The sequence below is a fragment of the Schistocerca gregaria genome, chromosome X (assembly GCF_023897955.1).
Source record: "Schistocerca gregaria isolate iqSchGreg1 chromosome X, iqSchGreg1.2, whole genome shotgun sequence".
Lineage (NCBI taxonomy): Eukaryota > Metazoa > Arthropoda > Insecta > Orthoptera > Acrididae > Schistocerca > Schistocerca gregaria.
This window is the reverse complement of record NC_064931.1, coordinates 213000629-213016885: the sequence shown is the minus strand read 5'-3', so window position 1 is coordinate 213016885 and position 16257 is coordinate 213000629. Positions and strand designations below refer to the sequence as shown.

The 16257-nt window shown below is 43.2% G+C and overlaps 1 protein-coding gene across 2 annotated transcripts in view; it reads right to left on the bottom strand.

Moving 5' to 3' along the window:
* Positions 1-16257, bottom strand: part of LOC126298407 (diacylglycerol kinase 1-like) — a 1060073-nt gene that overhangs the window by 23267 nt on the left and 1020549 nt on the right. For both annotated transcript variants that reach the window (XM_049989723.1, XM_049989724.1), the window contains one exon: positions 9165-9346. In XM_049989723.1, coding sequence (XP_049845680.1) covers positions 9165-9346 — 182 coding nt within the window. The remainder of the gene's footprint in view (positions 1-9164; positions 9347-16257) is intronic.

The window sequence follows — 16257 nt, the reverse complement described above, 5'->3', positions numbered from 1 at the left end:
CTCATCGCACCCCCCTCAGATTTAGTTATAAGTTGACACAGTGGATAGCCCTTGAAAAACTGAACACAGATCAATCGAGAAAACAAGAGGTTGTGTGTAACTGTGGAAACAATTAGTAAAATATACAAACTGAGTAGTCCATAACAAGATATACAAAGTCAAGGAGCTGAGAAGCGCCGTGGTCCCGTGGTTAGCGTGAGCAGCCGCGGAGCGAGAGGTCCCTGGTTCAAAGCTTCCCCCGAGTGAAGAGTTCAATTTTTTTTCAGACAATTATTATCTGACAAACTTATGTTTCGTAACTTTTTTGGGAGTGATTATCACATGCACAAGAAAATCTAAATCAGGCAAGTTAGAAGAATCTTTTTACCCATTCGCCAAGTGTACAAGTTAGGTGGGTCGACAACATATTCCTGTCATGTGACGCACATGCCGTCACCAGTGTCGTATAGAATATATCAGACGTGTTTACCTGTGGAGGAATCGGTTGAAGTATGACCATGCGATCAAATATTTTCGGTTCCCATTGGAGAGGCACGTCCTTTCGTCTACTAATTGCACGGTTTTGCGGTGCGGTCGCAAAACACAGACAGTAAACTTACTATAGTGAACAGAGACGTCAATGAACGAACGGACAGATAATAACGTTGCGGAAATAAAAAAGTAAACTTTTCACTCGAGGGAAGACTTGAATCAAGGATCTCTCGCTTCGCAGCTGCTCACACTAACCACGGGAGCACGGCGCTCCTGAGCTTACACTATCCTTGATGTTGCCTCTTTCGCATGGACTACTCAGTTTGTATGTTTTGCTTATTTTTTTCATAGTTCCACACAACTTCTTCCTGTTTTCTCGATTGATCTGTGTTCAGTTTTTCAAGGCCTAACCACTGTGCCAGCTTATAACTAAAACTGAGCGGGGTGCGATGGGGAGGTTCCCTTGTAAGTGCTGTATAACTGTATTAATGGGTAAATTATGGTCTGGGAGTGTAACACATTGGAAGGGGGGGGGGGAAGGAACTTAGAGACGTGAGGGAAGGTAGATCGCCGTATCGTGATCATGCTCTTCCCTTCTTTGAAGGGCTGCAAAATAAAGAACGAGCCGGCAATTCCCCATTTTATTTGCCGCACTACGTCGCAAAAATTTACGACTTAGTGGTTCACAAAGCTACAGCAACCCTTCCCGCGACTCGTCCGACTGGCGGCGACGTGTGCTGACACTCGTGGGAGGGTGGGGGAGGGGGTGTTAAATTTCCAAAAGGTGCGTTAAGACTATAACCGGTACAGAGGTGAGTTGCTAATAACACAGACGCAGGAAAAGCTTGTGGACAGATTCCACGTAAATCTCTGCACACTGTCCTACACTGCTACAGGGGAAATTGATTCTTAGCAGTCATCCTGTTTGGCAGTTGTAGCGTTCTTCTAGGAACTTGATTTCCTCCACCACGAGAGTTGCTCGCTTTTCAGTTTACCGTCAGACTACATCTCTCGCGCATTTTCTCTCCATTTCTTTTATACAAGTATACAAAATAACATCACTGAACCCGTTATTGTATAGAGGAGTTATTTTCAGATCACTGAATACTAATCTGCAGTTGCTAAGTGAGATTTTGTGTTATATAACTTCCTACAAACAATGGCCGAGAAGTGCTTCATTTGTACGTGTGATCTTGTCATTGACCTATGTACTGTTGGTGAGAAAGTGTTTCGGTTGGTAAATATGGCATCTGGCTGCAGTCTGTCGTTGAGAGCCATTTGTAAAGCTGTGTCATAGTGAGCCCGTCCGAACGTGCAGAGCAATATCTGGCATGTCAGATATTCTGAGCGTGTGTCTGAGCGTTGACCAATGAGATGGCACAATGCCACCTACGTCACACGCACACCGTCTCCCTTCAGTACAGAGTTGTGAGGCACCATATTGGCATTCATTTCAAGCTATATGTAAACAGGGTGTTACCAAAGGTACGGCCAAACTTTCAGGAAACATTCCACATACACAAAGAAAGAAAATATGTTATGTGGATATGGGTCCAGAAACGCTTACTTTCCATGTTGGAGCTCATTTTATTACTTCTCTTCAAATCACATTAATCATGGAATGGAAACACATAGCAACAGAACGTACCAGCGTGACTTCAAACACTTCGTTACAGGAAATGTTCAAAATGTCCTCCGTTAGCAAGGATACATGCATCCACCCTCCGTTGCATGGAATCCCTGATGCGCTGATGCAGCCCTGGAGAATGGCGTATTATATCACAGCCGTCCACAATACGAGCACAAACAGTCTACATTTGGTACCGGGGTTGTGTAGACAAGAGCTTTCGAATGCCCCCATAAATGAAGGTCAAGAGGGTTGGGGTCAGGAGAGCGCGGAGGCCATGCAATTGGTCCGCATCTACCAATCCATCGGTCACTGAATCTGTTCTTGAGAAGCATACGAACACTTGGACTGAAATGTGCAGGAGCTCCATCGTGCATGAACCACATGTTGTGTCGTACTTGTAAAGGCACATGTTCTAGCAGCACAGGTAGAGTATTCCGTATGAAATCATGATAACGTGTTCCATTGAGCGTAGGTGGAAGAACAAACTAAAATGAGCTCTAACATGGAAATTAAGCGTTTCCGAACACATGTCCACATAACGTGTTTTCTTTATTTGTGTGTGAGGAATGTTTCCTGAAAGTTTGGCCGTACCTTTTTGTAATACCCTGTCTGTGTCGTTTCTGAGCACCAGTAAATTGAGAATCACTGGAAAACCCGTTGTTAACTTTGTGATTCGTTCCAATAAAATAACGAGAAACATCATATTCGTGGCAAAAGATTTATTGTAACTTGCGTATTATGAGAGTAGGCTATTTGAAGGCAGCGACACGCTGAAGTTCCAGCCAAAACGCAATGTTATTGGTACAATTTTTTATAATTAAATTTCAATTAGTAACATATCTACGATTAAGGTTTTCACAGTCGGTAAGAGTGTATGATTAGATGTAAGAATTGTGTTGTTGGTTTAGCATAGCCGGCACGGTAGCTCAGCGTGTTCGGTAATAAATAAAACTGAGTCAACGGCTCAACACTGAACCTGAACGGATGTCATGGGACATCCGCACCGAACAATTGCAACGAACGAAATGAGAACAATAAAAAAAAGTGTGTTCGGTCAGAGGGCTAACTACCCTCTGTAATAAAAAAAGTGTGTTAATGGATCAACAATGAACTGAAACGACTGTCTTTCGACGCCCGCCCCGAGCAGATACAACGAACGAAAACGTCAAAATGAGATTAAAAAGAAAAAAAAGTGTAATGAGTAGCGTCACGATCCCATACAGATTTGCTTGTTGGGGCGGTGGTTCGAGACTTTACAGTTCCATTTTTTCCCCTAGCATTCACGTTTTGATTAGGTCCTCACACTTTTTTATTAGTTTAACATAAGTATATACTATAATATTTGATGTTATGTAAACAGAAGTGCACTTTTTCTTTGAGGAGTGACTGTTCGATTGGCTTAATCTACAGGGCAGTTTGCGCTACTTGTATAAAGATATTTTGCTCCTTTTTCTTTTAGGCTTCGTAATTCACATGTTGCAAAGATTCTGCTACTGGGTAGGAACAGTGATCAAGTAAGACTGACCTTGGGGTTTTACTAAAATGTGGGAATGATCAAATAACGTTTATCTTATGCGGAGAAGTATTCCAAATTTGTACCGCACTGTTTCTAATAGAACTGTTATATGTCTCTGTCCTTACTGATTGGACGTGGTACTTTCCTTTCGTGGACGATGGAGGAAATGTGAGTTTTAATAGAGCTAACGTGGGAATTTTACGCACGCCCGTTGAGTAAACAGTGTGGTCTACGAACTAGAAACATCCCTCAACTGCCACTGGAGTGCGTTGCGGTCGCGTATACCACGTTGGGGCCCACGTACCGTATGCACAAGTCGCATCATTCCTGAGCGTTGAGCAGCACGTTGAACTGGGCACGCTCAACGTTAAAGTTCGACAGCACGGTCCGTGTGCCGACGGCTTAACGCTCTGCCTCCCGAGAGGGAAGGCGTGCAGGTCCCCAGCCCGAATCCGCCCGCCTGTTTAGTGTCGAGGTCTGGTGCGCCGACCAGCCTGTGGATGGTTTTTAAGGCAGTTTTCCATCTGCCTCGGCGGATGTGGTCAGGTTCCCCTTATTCCGCCTGAGTTCCGCTATGTCGGCGCCTGCTGCGCAAACACTGCCTCCACGTTCGCGCGTATACCATAATTACTCTACCTCGCAAACATTTGGGGCTACGCTAGTCTGGTATAAGACGTTCCCGGGGGGGGGGGGGGGGGGGGAGGGGGGGGGGGGAGGGGCACTGGGGGCCGAACCGCACAGTAGCCCCGGGTTCGGTGTGGGGGCGGCGGTGGATCTGGTGGAGTGCTGTAGCCTGTTGTAGGGTTGTGAACTACTGAGGGCCACGGCGGGACGAAGCCTCTCCGTCGTTTCTAGGTCCCCTGTTTAATACACACAATACACAATGTCGCAGTGACTTGGTGGTGAATCAGTCAATGACCAGAAAGTTACTGCACTTCCCTCACGTTTAATTGTGATACTGGTAGGCTGCATAAACGCCTTCCACTCAGGAATTGTAGAGTGGGCTGCACTGAATGGAGCCTCTTACCACATATGCAAAGCATATCTTGCAAGGTGGTATTAAATATATCTGATGGAATAGGACTGAATATGTTCAAGTCTAGAACATTAATTTGCTGTGATGGATTGTTTCACTGACGGTGAAATATCTCAAGTTCCGTAACACCTAGGTGACTTACTTCTGTTCCACAGGGAGCCAATTTACGTCTCTCCAGATTTTAGGACAGCTAAGGCTGAAGTGATGCATTTGATTCCCTCAAGTTGCGAAAAACTATTCAAAAAATGGTTCAAATGGCTCTGAGCACTATGGGGCTCAACATCTGTGGTCATAAGTCCCCTAGAACGTACAACTACTTAAACCTAACTATAATCTAAGGACATCACACACATCCATGCCCGAGGCAGGATTCGAACCTGCGACCTTAAGAGTCGCGCGGTTCCGGCGAAAACTATTCCAGCCACTGTTAGGGAAAACAATGAAATCAAAATTGCTGAATACAGGTTGACAGCATATTACACTTGCGTCAGGCTTGTGGGAGACTTCGGTTTATTGGTAGAATACGGAGGTTCAAATGGTTCAAATGGTGCTGAGCACTATGGGACATAACTTCTGAGTTCATCAGTCCCCTAGAACTTAGAACTACTTAAACCTAACTAACCTAAGGACATCACACACATCCATGCCAGAGGCAGGTTCGAACCTGCGACCGTAGCGGTCGCGCGGTCCAGAATGTAGCGCCTAGAACCGCTCGGCCACCTCGGCCGGCAGAATACGGAGGATGTGCAGTCAGTCTACAAAGGAGATTGCTTACAAATTACTCGTGAGACCAGTTCTAAAATATGGCTCAAGTGTGTGGGACCCGTACCAAATAGGACTAACACGGGATATTGAACGTATACAGAGAAGGGCAGCACGAATGGTTATAGGTTTGTTTGATCTGTGGTTAAGTGCCACAGAAATACTGAAGAAACTGAACTGGCAGTGTCTTGAAGATAGACGTAAACTATCCCGAGAAAATCTTCTAACAAAGTTTTAAGAATCGGCTTTAACTGATGACTCTGATAGTATACTACAACACTCTACGTATAGTTCTCATTGGGATCGTGGGGATATGATCAGAATAATTACAGCACGCAGAGAAGAATTCAAACAATCTTTCATCCTGAGCTACATACGTTAATGGAATGGGAAGAAACCCTAATAACTGGGTCAGGGATTTTCTCTGCCTCATGGTGACTGGGTGTTGTGTGCTGTCCTTAGGTTAGTTAGGTTTAAGTAGTTCTAAGTTCTAAAGGACTGATGACCATAGATGTTAAGTCCCATAGTGCTCAGAGCCATTTGAACCATTTTGAACCCTAATAACTGACACAATTCGACGTACCCTCTGATATGAATTCACAGTAATTTGCAGATTATAGATATGGATCTAGGTGTTTTACATCTACATCTACATCTACATCCATACTTCGCAAGCCACCTGACGGTGTGTGGCGGAGGGTGCCTTCAGTACCTCTATCGGTTCTCCCTTCTATTCCAGTCTCGTATTGTTCGTGGAAAGAAGGATTGTCAGTATGCCTCTGTGAGGGCTCTAATCTCTCTGATTTTATCCTCATGGTCTCTTTGCGAGATATACGTAGGAGGGAGCAATATACTGCTTGACTGTTCAGTGAAGGTATGTTATCGAAACTTCAACAAAAGCCCGTACCGAGCTACTGAGCGTCTCTCTTGCAGAGTCTTCCACTGGAGTTTATCTATCATCTCCGTAACGCTTTCGCGACTACTAAATGATCCTGTAACGAAGCGCTCTGCTCTCAGTTGGATCTTCTCTATCTCTTCTATCAACTCTATCTGGTACAGATCTCACACTGGTGAGCAATATTCAAGTAGTGGGTGAACATGTGTACTGTAACCTACTTCCTTTGTTTTCGAATTGCATTTCCTTAGGATTCTTCCAATGAATCTCAGTCTGGCATCTGCTTTACCGACGATCAACTTTATACGGCCATTCCATTTTAAATCACTCCTAATGCGTATTCCCAGATAATTTATGGAATTAACTGCTTCCAGTTGCTGGCCTGCTATATTGTAGCTAAATGATATGGGATCTTTCTGTCTATGTATTCGCAGCACATTACACTTGTCTACATTGAGATTCAATTGCCATCCCCTGCACCATGCGTCAATTCGCTGCAGATCCTCCTGCATTTCAGTACAATTTTCCATTGTTACAACCTCTCCACCCACCACAGCATCATCCGCAAAAAGCCTCAGTGGACTTCCGATGTCATCCACAAGGTCATTTATGTATATTGTGAATAGCAACGGTCCTATGACACTCCCCTGTGGCACACCTCTTACTACGGAAGACTTCTCTCCGTTGAGAATGACATGCTGCGTTCTGTTATGTAGGAACTCTTCAACCGAATCACACAATTTGTCTGATAGTCCATATATTCTTACTTTGTTCATTAAACGACTGTGAGGAACTGTATCGAACGCCTTGCAGAAGTCGAGAAACACGGCATTTACCTGGGAGCTTGGTCGACTCTTCTTAGTTACTTTCGTGCCAATTGCAGATTTATGTTTTTCGTTTCGTTGACAATTAAAGTGCACCTACTCACGGAGGTCCAGTGCTCGCTGTAATTACCACAAGGCATCGAAACTTGGCAGTTACGCTAATGCGTTACTGTGCATTCGAATTACGCTGGGGAAAAAATTATTTTCAATTTTCGACACATGTGCAAATCCTGCGCGGTACAGCATATCGTCGGCATATTCGGTGCTCATACTGAACAAATTGCGTAAGTGGCAGTTAATAATAAAATCACACTATGCATTACTTAGCTGTTAGACCTTTTCTGCCCACATACCGATCCTACTTATGGACACATTTCCATACGTCTTTCTTGCATTCACAGCCCAGATTTGCACCAGACGGCCACAATTGGAACTACACTACTGGCCATTACAATTGGTACACCAAGAAGAAATTCACATGATAACGGGTATTCATTGGACAAATATATTATACTAGAAGTGACATGTGATTACATTTACACGCAATTTGGGTTCATAGATCCTGAGAAATCAGTACCCAGAGTAACCACTTCTGGCCGTAATAACGGCTTTGATACGCCTGGGCATTCAGTCAAACAGAGCTTGGATGGCGTGTACACGAACAGCTGCCCATGCAGCTTCAACAAGATACTACAGTTTATCAACAGTAGTGACTGGCGTATTATGACGAGCCAGTTGCTCGGCCACCATTGACCACACGTTTTCAATTGGTGAGAGATCTGGAGAATGTGCTGACCAGGGCAGCAGTCGAACATTTTCTCTTTCCAGAAAGGCCCGTACAGGACCTGCAACATGCGGTCGTGCATTATCCTGCTGAAATGTAGGGTTTCGCACGGATCGAATGAATGGCAGAGCCACGGTTCGTAACACATCTGAAATGTAACGTCCACTGTTGAAAGTGCCGTCAATGCGACTAAGAGGTGAACGAGACGTGTAACCAATGCCACCCCACACCATTACGCCAGGTGATACGCCAGCATGGCGATGACGAATACACGCTTCCAATGTGCGTTCGCCGCGACGTTGCCAAACAATGATGCGACCATCATGATGCTGTAAACAGAACCTGGATTCAAACGAGAAAATGACGTTTTGCCATTCGCGCACCCAGGTTCGTCGTTGAGTACACCATCGCAGGCGCTCCTGTCTTCGATGCAGCGTCGAGGGCAACCGCAGCCGTGATCTCCGAGCTAATAATCCATGGTGCTGCAAACGTCGTCGAACTGTTCGTGCATATGGTTGTAGTCGTGTAAACGTCCCTATCTGTTGACTGAGGGATCGAGACGTGGCTGCACGATCCGTTACAGCCATGCGGATAAGATGCCTGTCATCTCGACTGCTGGTGATACATGGCTGTTGGGAAGCAGCACGGCGTTCCGCACAACCCTCCTAATCCCACCGATTTTCCATTTCTTCTAACAGTTATTGGATCTCGACCAACGCGAGCAGCAATGTCGCGATACGACAAACCGCAATCGCGATAGGCTACAATCCGTCCTTTATCAAAGTCGGAAACGTGATGGTACGCATGTCTCCTCCTTACACGAGGCATCACAACAACGTTTCACCAGGCAACGCCGGTCAGCTGCTGTTTGTGTGTGAGAAATAGGTTGGGAACTACTTGCTCATGTCAGCACGTTGTAGGTGTCGCCACCGACGCCAACCTTGTGTGAATTCTCTGAAAAGCTGATCATATGCATATCATAGCATACTCTTCCTGTCGGTTAAATTTCGCGCCAGTAGCACGTCATCTCCACGATGTAGCAATTTTAATGGCCAGTAGTGTAATTTATTTGCAGCGTAAGTAGGTTGTACATTAACGCATTCAAATATCTGCCATGTATCGCTGCCACACTATGCTTACAGCCGACACTGGAACTCTGCGAGTAGTTGCACTTACATTATAAACAGCCAGTAGTTGGTGCGGACTGCTACTGTGTGTATGAAGTGTTCGTGTTTGTTGTACGTACCGTGCAGGGCGGCTGCATCCACGGTTCTCCATCCACTTGCATGGGGAAGCGCTTGCGAGTGCGGATGATTACGGATGAGCACTGCGCCAGCCTGCGACCAGATGCCCGCAGACCCGTGCGGACCTGGCCCATGTGGAGGCAGTTCTCCAGCCCGATCACCTCAATCATCCGGTCGCCGATGTCTGCAACACACAGCGCGCACGTTATGCAGAGATGCACTATGTCTGTCCTGCGGGTTGGGGATCGGAGAACGGAAAGATGCTACTATTTATTGCGGTTGTTGTTGTGGCCTTCAATCCGAAGATTGAACTGATGCAGCTCTCCACGACACTGTATTCTGTGCCAACCTTTTTATTTCCTTTTGAACCAACCTACTGTGTTCATCTCTTGGTCTCCCTCTACACTTTCACCTGCCCCACCACTCATCGCTTCAAATGGTTCAAATGGCTCTGAGCACTATGGGACTTAACATCTTAGGCCATCAGTCTCCTAGAACTTAGAACGACTTAAACCTAACTAACCTAAGGACGTCACACACATCCATGCCCGAGGCAGGATTCGAACCTGCGACCGTAGCGGTCGTGCGGTTCCAGAATGAAGCGCCTAGAACCGCTCGGCCACTTCGGCCGGCACTCACCGCTTCCCTCCGATATCCGATACTAAATTGGTGATCCCATGATATCTTAGAATGAGTCCTAAGAACCGGTCTCTTCTTTTAGTCAAGTTATGCCACGAATTTCTCTTCTCCCCAATTCTGTACAGTATCTCCTCATTGGTTACATGCTCTCCTCATCTAATCTTCAGTGTTATTCTGTAACACCCCCTTTCATAAAACCTTCTATTCTTTTCTTTTCGAACTATTTATCGCGTACGTCTCACTTTCATACAAAGATACATTGTAGACAAATACATTCAGAAGAGACTTCCTAACACTTAAATAGATATTCGATGTTAACAAAATTCTCTTCTTCACAAACACTTTTCTTGAAACTGTCCGTCTATATTTTATATACTCTCTGCTTTGACCCACGTCAGTTATTCCACTGCCTAAATAGCAAATCACAGCCACTAGTCTTAGTGTCTCGTTTTCTAATCTAATTCCTTCTTCATCGCCTGATTTAATTCGACTACATTCTATTTTCCTTGTTTTGCTTTTGTTGACGTTCATCTCCTCTTTTCGAGATACTGTCCAATCGTTCGACTGCACCTCCAAGTCCTTAGCCGTCTCTGATAGAATTACAATTTTACTAGCAAACCTCAATATTTTTCTTGCTCTTCCCCCTGAACTTTAATTCCTTTCCCAAATTTTTCTTTGGTTTTCTTTACTGTAAGACGTATGTGCAAACTGAATAACATCGAGGATAGGCGACAACCCTGCCTCACTCCCTTCTCAATCATAGTTTCCATTTCGTGCCCATCGACTGCTGTAAGTGCCGTCTGGTTTCTGAACAAATTGTAAATAACCTTTCGACCCCTATATTTTCCCCCTCTAACTGCCAGGTATCTCACTCTAAAGCTGTTCACCTGGAGGGCCTCCGGTCAGGAGATACCGTCCTCAGAAACTGGAGGAGATGAGTCTATCGGCCATTCAAATGACATCGGTTCCGTAGTGGTGAGATACCCCACATATTCCCCGTGCCAGTACAAATATCAGGACGTTAAAGAATTTCTAAAACGAATTCATCTGAAAAGACAGGAAAAAATTATAAGCTTAGCAATACATTCCACAGAATGACAGGTTACTTAGATGACACAGACTAGGGGTTTAGTAAAAAAAATTTAACAGACGTAAATAACAATAATGAAATATATGTCATTTTACATCACATTTTCACACTGAAAGGTTCATTTCTCTTTTATTGAAAATCTCCTGCAATGGCTAACGCCAGCATCTCAGTTTACTCAAAGAAACTTAGTGAAAAAGAAAATTAAAAAGTACCTGTTAATCAAAGAGTCTAAACAGTGAAGGATAACCTAGATCTCGTAGAATCGGGGTTTGGTAAAAATGTAATAGAAGTAAATTATAACAAAAATAAAAATAACAATAATAGTAATAAGACATTTCTATCGTTTGACACTCCCTTTCGTACTATATTTTTTTTATATTTCTTTTCTGAAAACTTTAATCTAAAGCGCTGCACTGAATAACACGAAAATTTTAGGTTACTAAAATGAAGTTATTTAAAATGGCAGTTAAACGTACCTGTTAATCAATACATTCGACACTCTGACGGATTACGTAGATAAGACAGACTAGAGGCTTGTTAAAAAATGAAAAACAGGTAAATGGCATTAGAATAAAATATCTCTGTCGTTTCACACCTCTCTTTCTCGCTACAGTTCCTCTCTTCCCCTTGAAATATTATTCCAAATCTCTGCAGTGGATAAGGCTAACATGTTAAATTAATCCGTATCTCACTATCTCACTGATCACGCCGACTCAGAGTTTCAGGCAAGAAAACAGAAAGTTGCGGTGTACAAAATGTGAACTAAACATTCTCATGTGTAAGTAGTTTGTGTAGTGTGTGCGGTGACAGGGACTGAGAAGTGAAAGGCCAGTGAAACACTATTTTTTCATTATTAAATAACATCTTTGTGAAACAGTATTGTACACTAGTGATAAACCGAAAGAGATTGCGCTATTTCAAACAGACTGGCTCTGTATTTGTGGCGATAGAGGGTCCACGCTCAATCCAGACATTCTGATTTAGGTTTTTCGTTGTTTCCATAAATTACTTCATGCAAATTGCTTGCTTGTTCCTATTGTAAAGCCACGTTCGTCTACATGTCCATCTTTGTCAAACGAGGCCTCTAGTTCCGTATATGTCTCTAAATATGAGTTACGTTTTTTATTTGTGCATCAACAGTAATACCATGACACGACTATCATCCTTGTAAAAGTGACTGCTTCTATTGGCTGATGCTTTGTTTGCACAAAAACCCGAAATGATGAAAATGACACAAAAAGTCCTACGAATGGCATATAGAAACTGAAATTTAGGATTACTAGATATTAGGGCATCACCATTGTACATTTCATGAAAAATTTGTTGTATTATCGGAATAGCGCTACCGAAACCTATGGAATTTATTTAATCAAACAAACAGCACTGGACGCCGAAGAAGCACCAGCCAATGTACGAGCTATCGACTGTCTCCTGCAACACTTCTGAACCTTCTTTCCAGAACACAGCTATTTCCGTGCGACCATAATCCGAAAAGAAACAGTTGTAAAATTGTACAGTGGAATTCTACTACCGAGCCCGTATAAAATGCAAAATTCACACAAAAACCATGAACTGAAAGCAAATCTCTCTTGACAAACACAATATTTTAATCAGTTGGAATGGTTCAAATGGCTCTGAGCACTATGGGACTTAACATCTATGGTCATCAGTCCCCCAAAACTTAGAACTACTTAAACCTAACTAATCTAAGGACATCACACAACACCCAGTCATCACGAGGCAGAGAAAATCCCTGATCCCGCCGGGAATCGAACCCGGGAACCCGGGCGCGGGAAGCGAGAACGCTACCGCAAGACCACGAGCTGCGGACAATCAGTTGGAATGCTTGCTCGATATAGTACAATGTGCTGCATAGCAATGTATGTGTTGCCTGTTCTTTCGGACGTGTCTGACACCACACATATAACTGTGGCGAGAACCGTCTTTGATCTCTTCAGTGCAAATTCACCAAAGTCGAACTCTTGAGGGAAATGTCGAGAGTAATGAGGATACAGGACAAGGAGCACTGTATCAGTAGTGTGTGGATACGTTGAGACTTTCGGTCTGACGGGAGGGGTGTTGGGGCAGTCAATGCAGTAGCGATGACCACTGTGTCCAGATGGCGTACTGGTCGGTGAATCTGCCTAGTAAGCAGGAAACCTGGGTTCGAATTCCGGTCTGGTACGAATTTTAAACTTTCCCTATTGTTTTAAATAAATGCTCATCGGCAGCTAATGGTTTTCATTCTTTTGTGCTATACAGAATGATAACCAAAAATAGCAAATTCTTCGAAGTAGGGCTTATTTTTTCACTCATGTGTCTGCTATGCAAGATGCAAGAGACAATACAGCACAGATTGTTAAGTTGTGTAGTACCGATGGTATAGAAATGAACGAAGGAAAACCTGGCTGTTATAATGAGGAGATCGTCTAGCACTACAATCACAAAGACGTACTGGCTCTCGACAAGACACTGCACGTACTACGTGATGTCGAGGTGAAACGATACAAACTTGAAGGATTTACGGTACTACATTACTTCGGAACATAGTTAACGGCTTTGCCGTAGTGGTAACACCGTTTCTCGTCAGATCACCGAAGTTAAGCGCTGTCGTGCTTGGCTAACACTTGGATGGATGACCGTGCGGTCTGCCGAGCGCTGTTGGCAAGCGGGGTGCACTCAGCCCCTATGAGGTAAACTGAGGACCTAATTGACTGGGAAAGCTGACGACGGCCGGGAGAGGCTGTGCTGACTACACGCCCCTCCATTTCCGCATCCAGTGACGCCTATAGGCTGAAGATGTCACGGCGGTCGGTCAGTGCCGTTAGGGTCTTTCGTGGCCTGTTCGAAGGGAGTTTAGTTTTTTTTTAATTTTGGGGCATAACAAAATACAGAACCATTTTTGAAAATTTCGCAAGATTCTTCAAAGGTATTATGCAATATTAAATTATCGAACTCAAGATCAAATTCACCACAAAAAGAAAAAGTACAGTTACAGCCGAAACGTGGTGACAGCAACAATATACAGGTGCTACAAAGGAAAAGTGTTTATAGACTCCCTTCCTAAAGAATATAATGAAGGTGCGTATCAAGTAGAAGATCTACCGTTAATATATCGATACTGAACAGTGTCATTGTGTTACAATGTTCAATATTATTTAGAAAGCGATTTTATTTTCTGTTATTTTAATTTAACTGTGTGAAACTTAATATTCATGAAATGGAAATTGTAAATAAAACCGTGTATGCTGCTCGACTAGCAACCTTTGGGCTGTTGGGTTCGATACAAGACGTGTTCCATTTTAATTTTTCAATTTTTGTCAGCGTCGAAGGTTGCATTCGACAGTAAATTCGGGAGCTAATTCGAAGTACACATGAACAATCGCTCAATTTCTAAATGCAAGGATGCAATTAAAACCCACTCACGTATTCACTGAATTATAAAGCTGACCTGCGTTTTATTAAACTAATATGGATCAAAATTAAAAGATGAAAATCCAGTACTTCAGAAATCCAATGAAATAAATTTCTCCCCGAATTTATTGAAGACTAAATGTTAGTTTGGTACCATATCTTCATGAGATTCACATAGTGCAAAAGCAATATACGTTACCCATGTGACGACTAACACCAACAAATACATTTGTATGCGTCTATAGCTTATTAACGACTGTGTGTTTTCTCTTCGTCATCCGCAGCATTTTCTAATGAGCTTAATGAAGGACTTTATTGTCCAAATGTCGCGCTATTTCGACAAGCTCACTTGTAGCCACTTTCAGGTGGTCCTGATGATTAACTGTTTTAAAATACTTTTACCAGTTTGTGCTCCTGAGAGGAGAAGTCACTTTGTCACCTTAGTTCTTATTGCATATGTAAGTACTTAGGGTGGCACCATTACTAATTCCATGAAGAAAAAGTTGTATTGTCAGAATAACGCTACCCTTTCATAATTTATTTCAGTTTTCTTTTTACAATACATTCTTAGTTGTAATTGTGGGCAAAAGTAATAGATCAATAAAATTAGTAAAATTAATAAATGAAAAAAGGAATATAATGGTATAAAACAATTATGGAGTTTGAAAAATGAGGTTGTTAACGTTAGTGAGCATGATGGTATTGGCAGCTGTGGGACTTTTAAGGTTTCAGTGGTTATATTAAATGCTACAAGTTTAGTTTTCATTTTTTTGTTTATTGTAGTCTTACTGACTAGCATTTATAGTTATTACATAGGTGTATCATATTGCCATACAAATACATCGAAATAAAAACTGAATTCTGTAAGCTGTTTTGTTAATAGCTCTATGTGCTACATGTTTACTAACGCTATAAGCTACATGCTATGGGTCACATGTGTGTAGTGTTTTGTTGGGAGTGCTGGTTGTGACATGGTGGAACTTCGCTGTAGTGGGGTGGTTTTGGGCATACTAGGAGGGGCTGTATTGTAGCCAGATCTCCACCGCCCCTCCTCTTCTCTCTCCCACGCACCTCTCTCCCTCTCCCACACCCCTAAGCCGCGTATGGAAAATGGTGGCACATTAAAAAATCGGAGATCAGTCATTGTTCTGTTGGTTGGGATACTCGACAGTCTGCATGGTAGCCAGATTTTTTCCAAGACACATTAGGACTGCACTCGATGTCCAGGTTGATTTATTACCTTGCTGTCACCCAGTCCCCAGACCCCTGGCTGACAGCAGAATTAAGTGTAGCCCAAGAGGAGTTCTTGTATGTTAAATGACCCGCACTTGCTGTAAGCGTGTCCGAGTCAATTGATACCCAAGATCCTATCTATCCTGCGTATTTTAGGCCTCCATACAACTTTCCCCAAGGTCGAATTATCACAATCCAATCCAAGATGGTGGCCCCTATGACATAACAATCCAAAATGGCAGATACAAGAGAGTGCAACAGGCTAAATTGTCTTTCACAGTTTTTGGCACAGAGAAAGGATTCGCCCATCTACAAGCCAGTTCTGACAATGACAAAACATATCTTCCCCCTCCTCCACGCCCCTGAACTAATCCCCGTCCCCTTACGCTCTGAGACCACTGAGGTGAAGGTCCCTTCCACATCAGTAACGGCTAGCTTATATGATTTAAAAAAAAAAGAAATATAGCGCAACTGGGCTACAGCAGCTGACAGTGGAGCCAGATGTTTCAGGGAACAAGCTACGGCTTAAATTTCGTTTATCTCTAATTTCGACTCACTTAATATTTAAATAATTGTGAAAATTGTAGAGAGTGCTGTAACACACTTAGTATATATTAGAGGAAGATGTAGACGTTTATAATTACACTGTGTAAGTCCGTAATTGGTTATTTTGAACAAATTACAGTGTATTGAAAGCAATCACACTATTGATTTGTAAC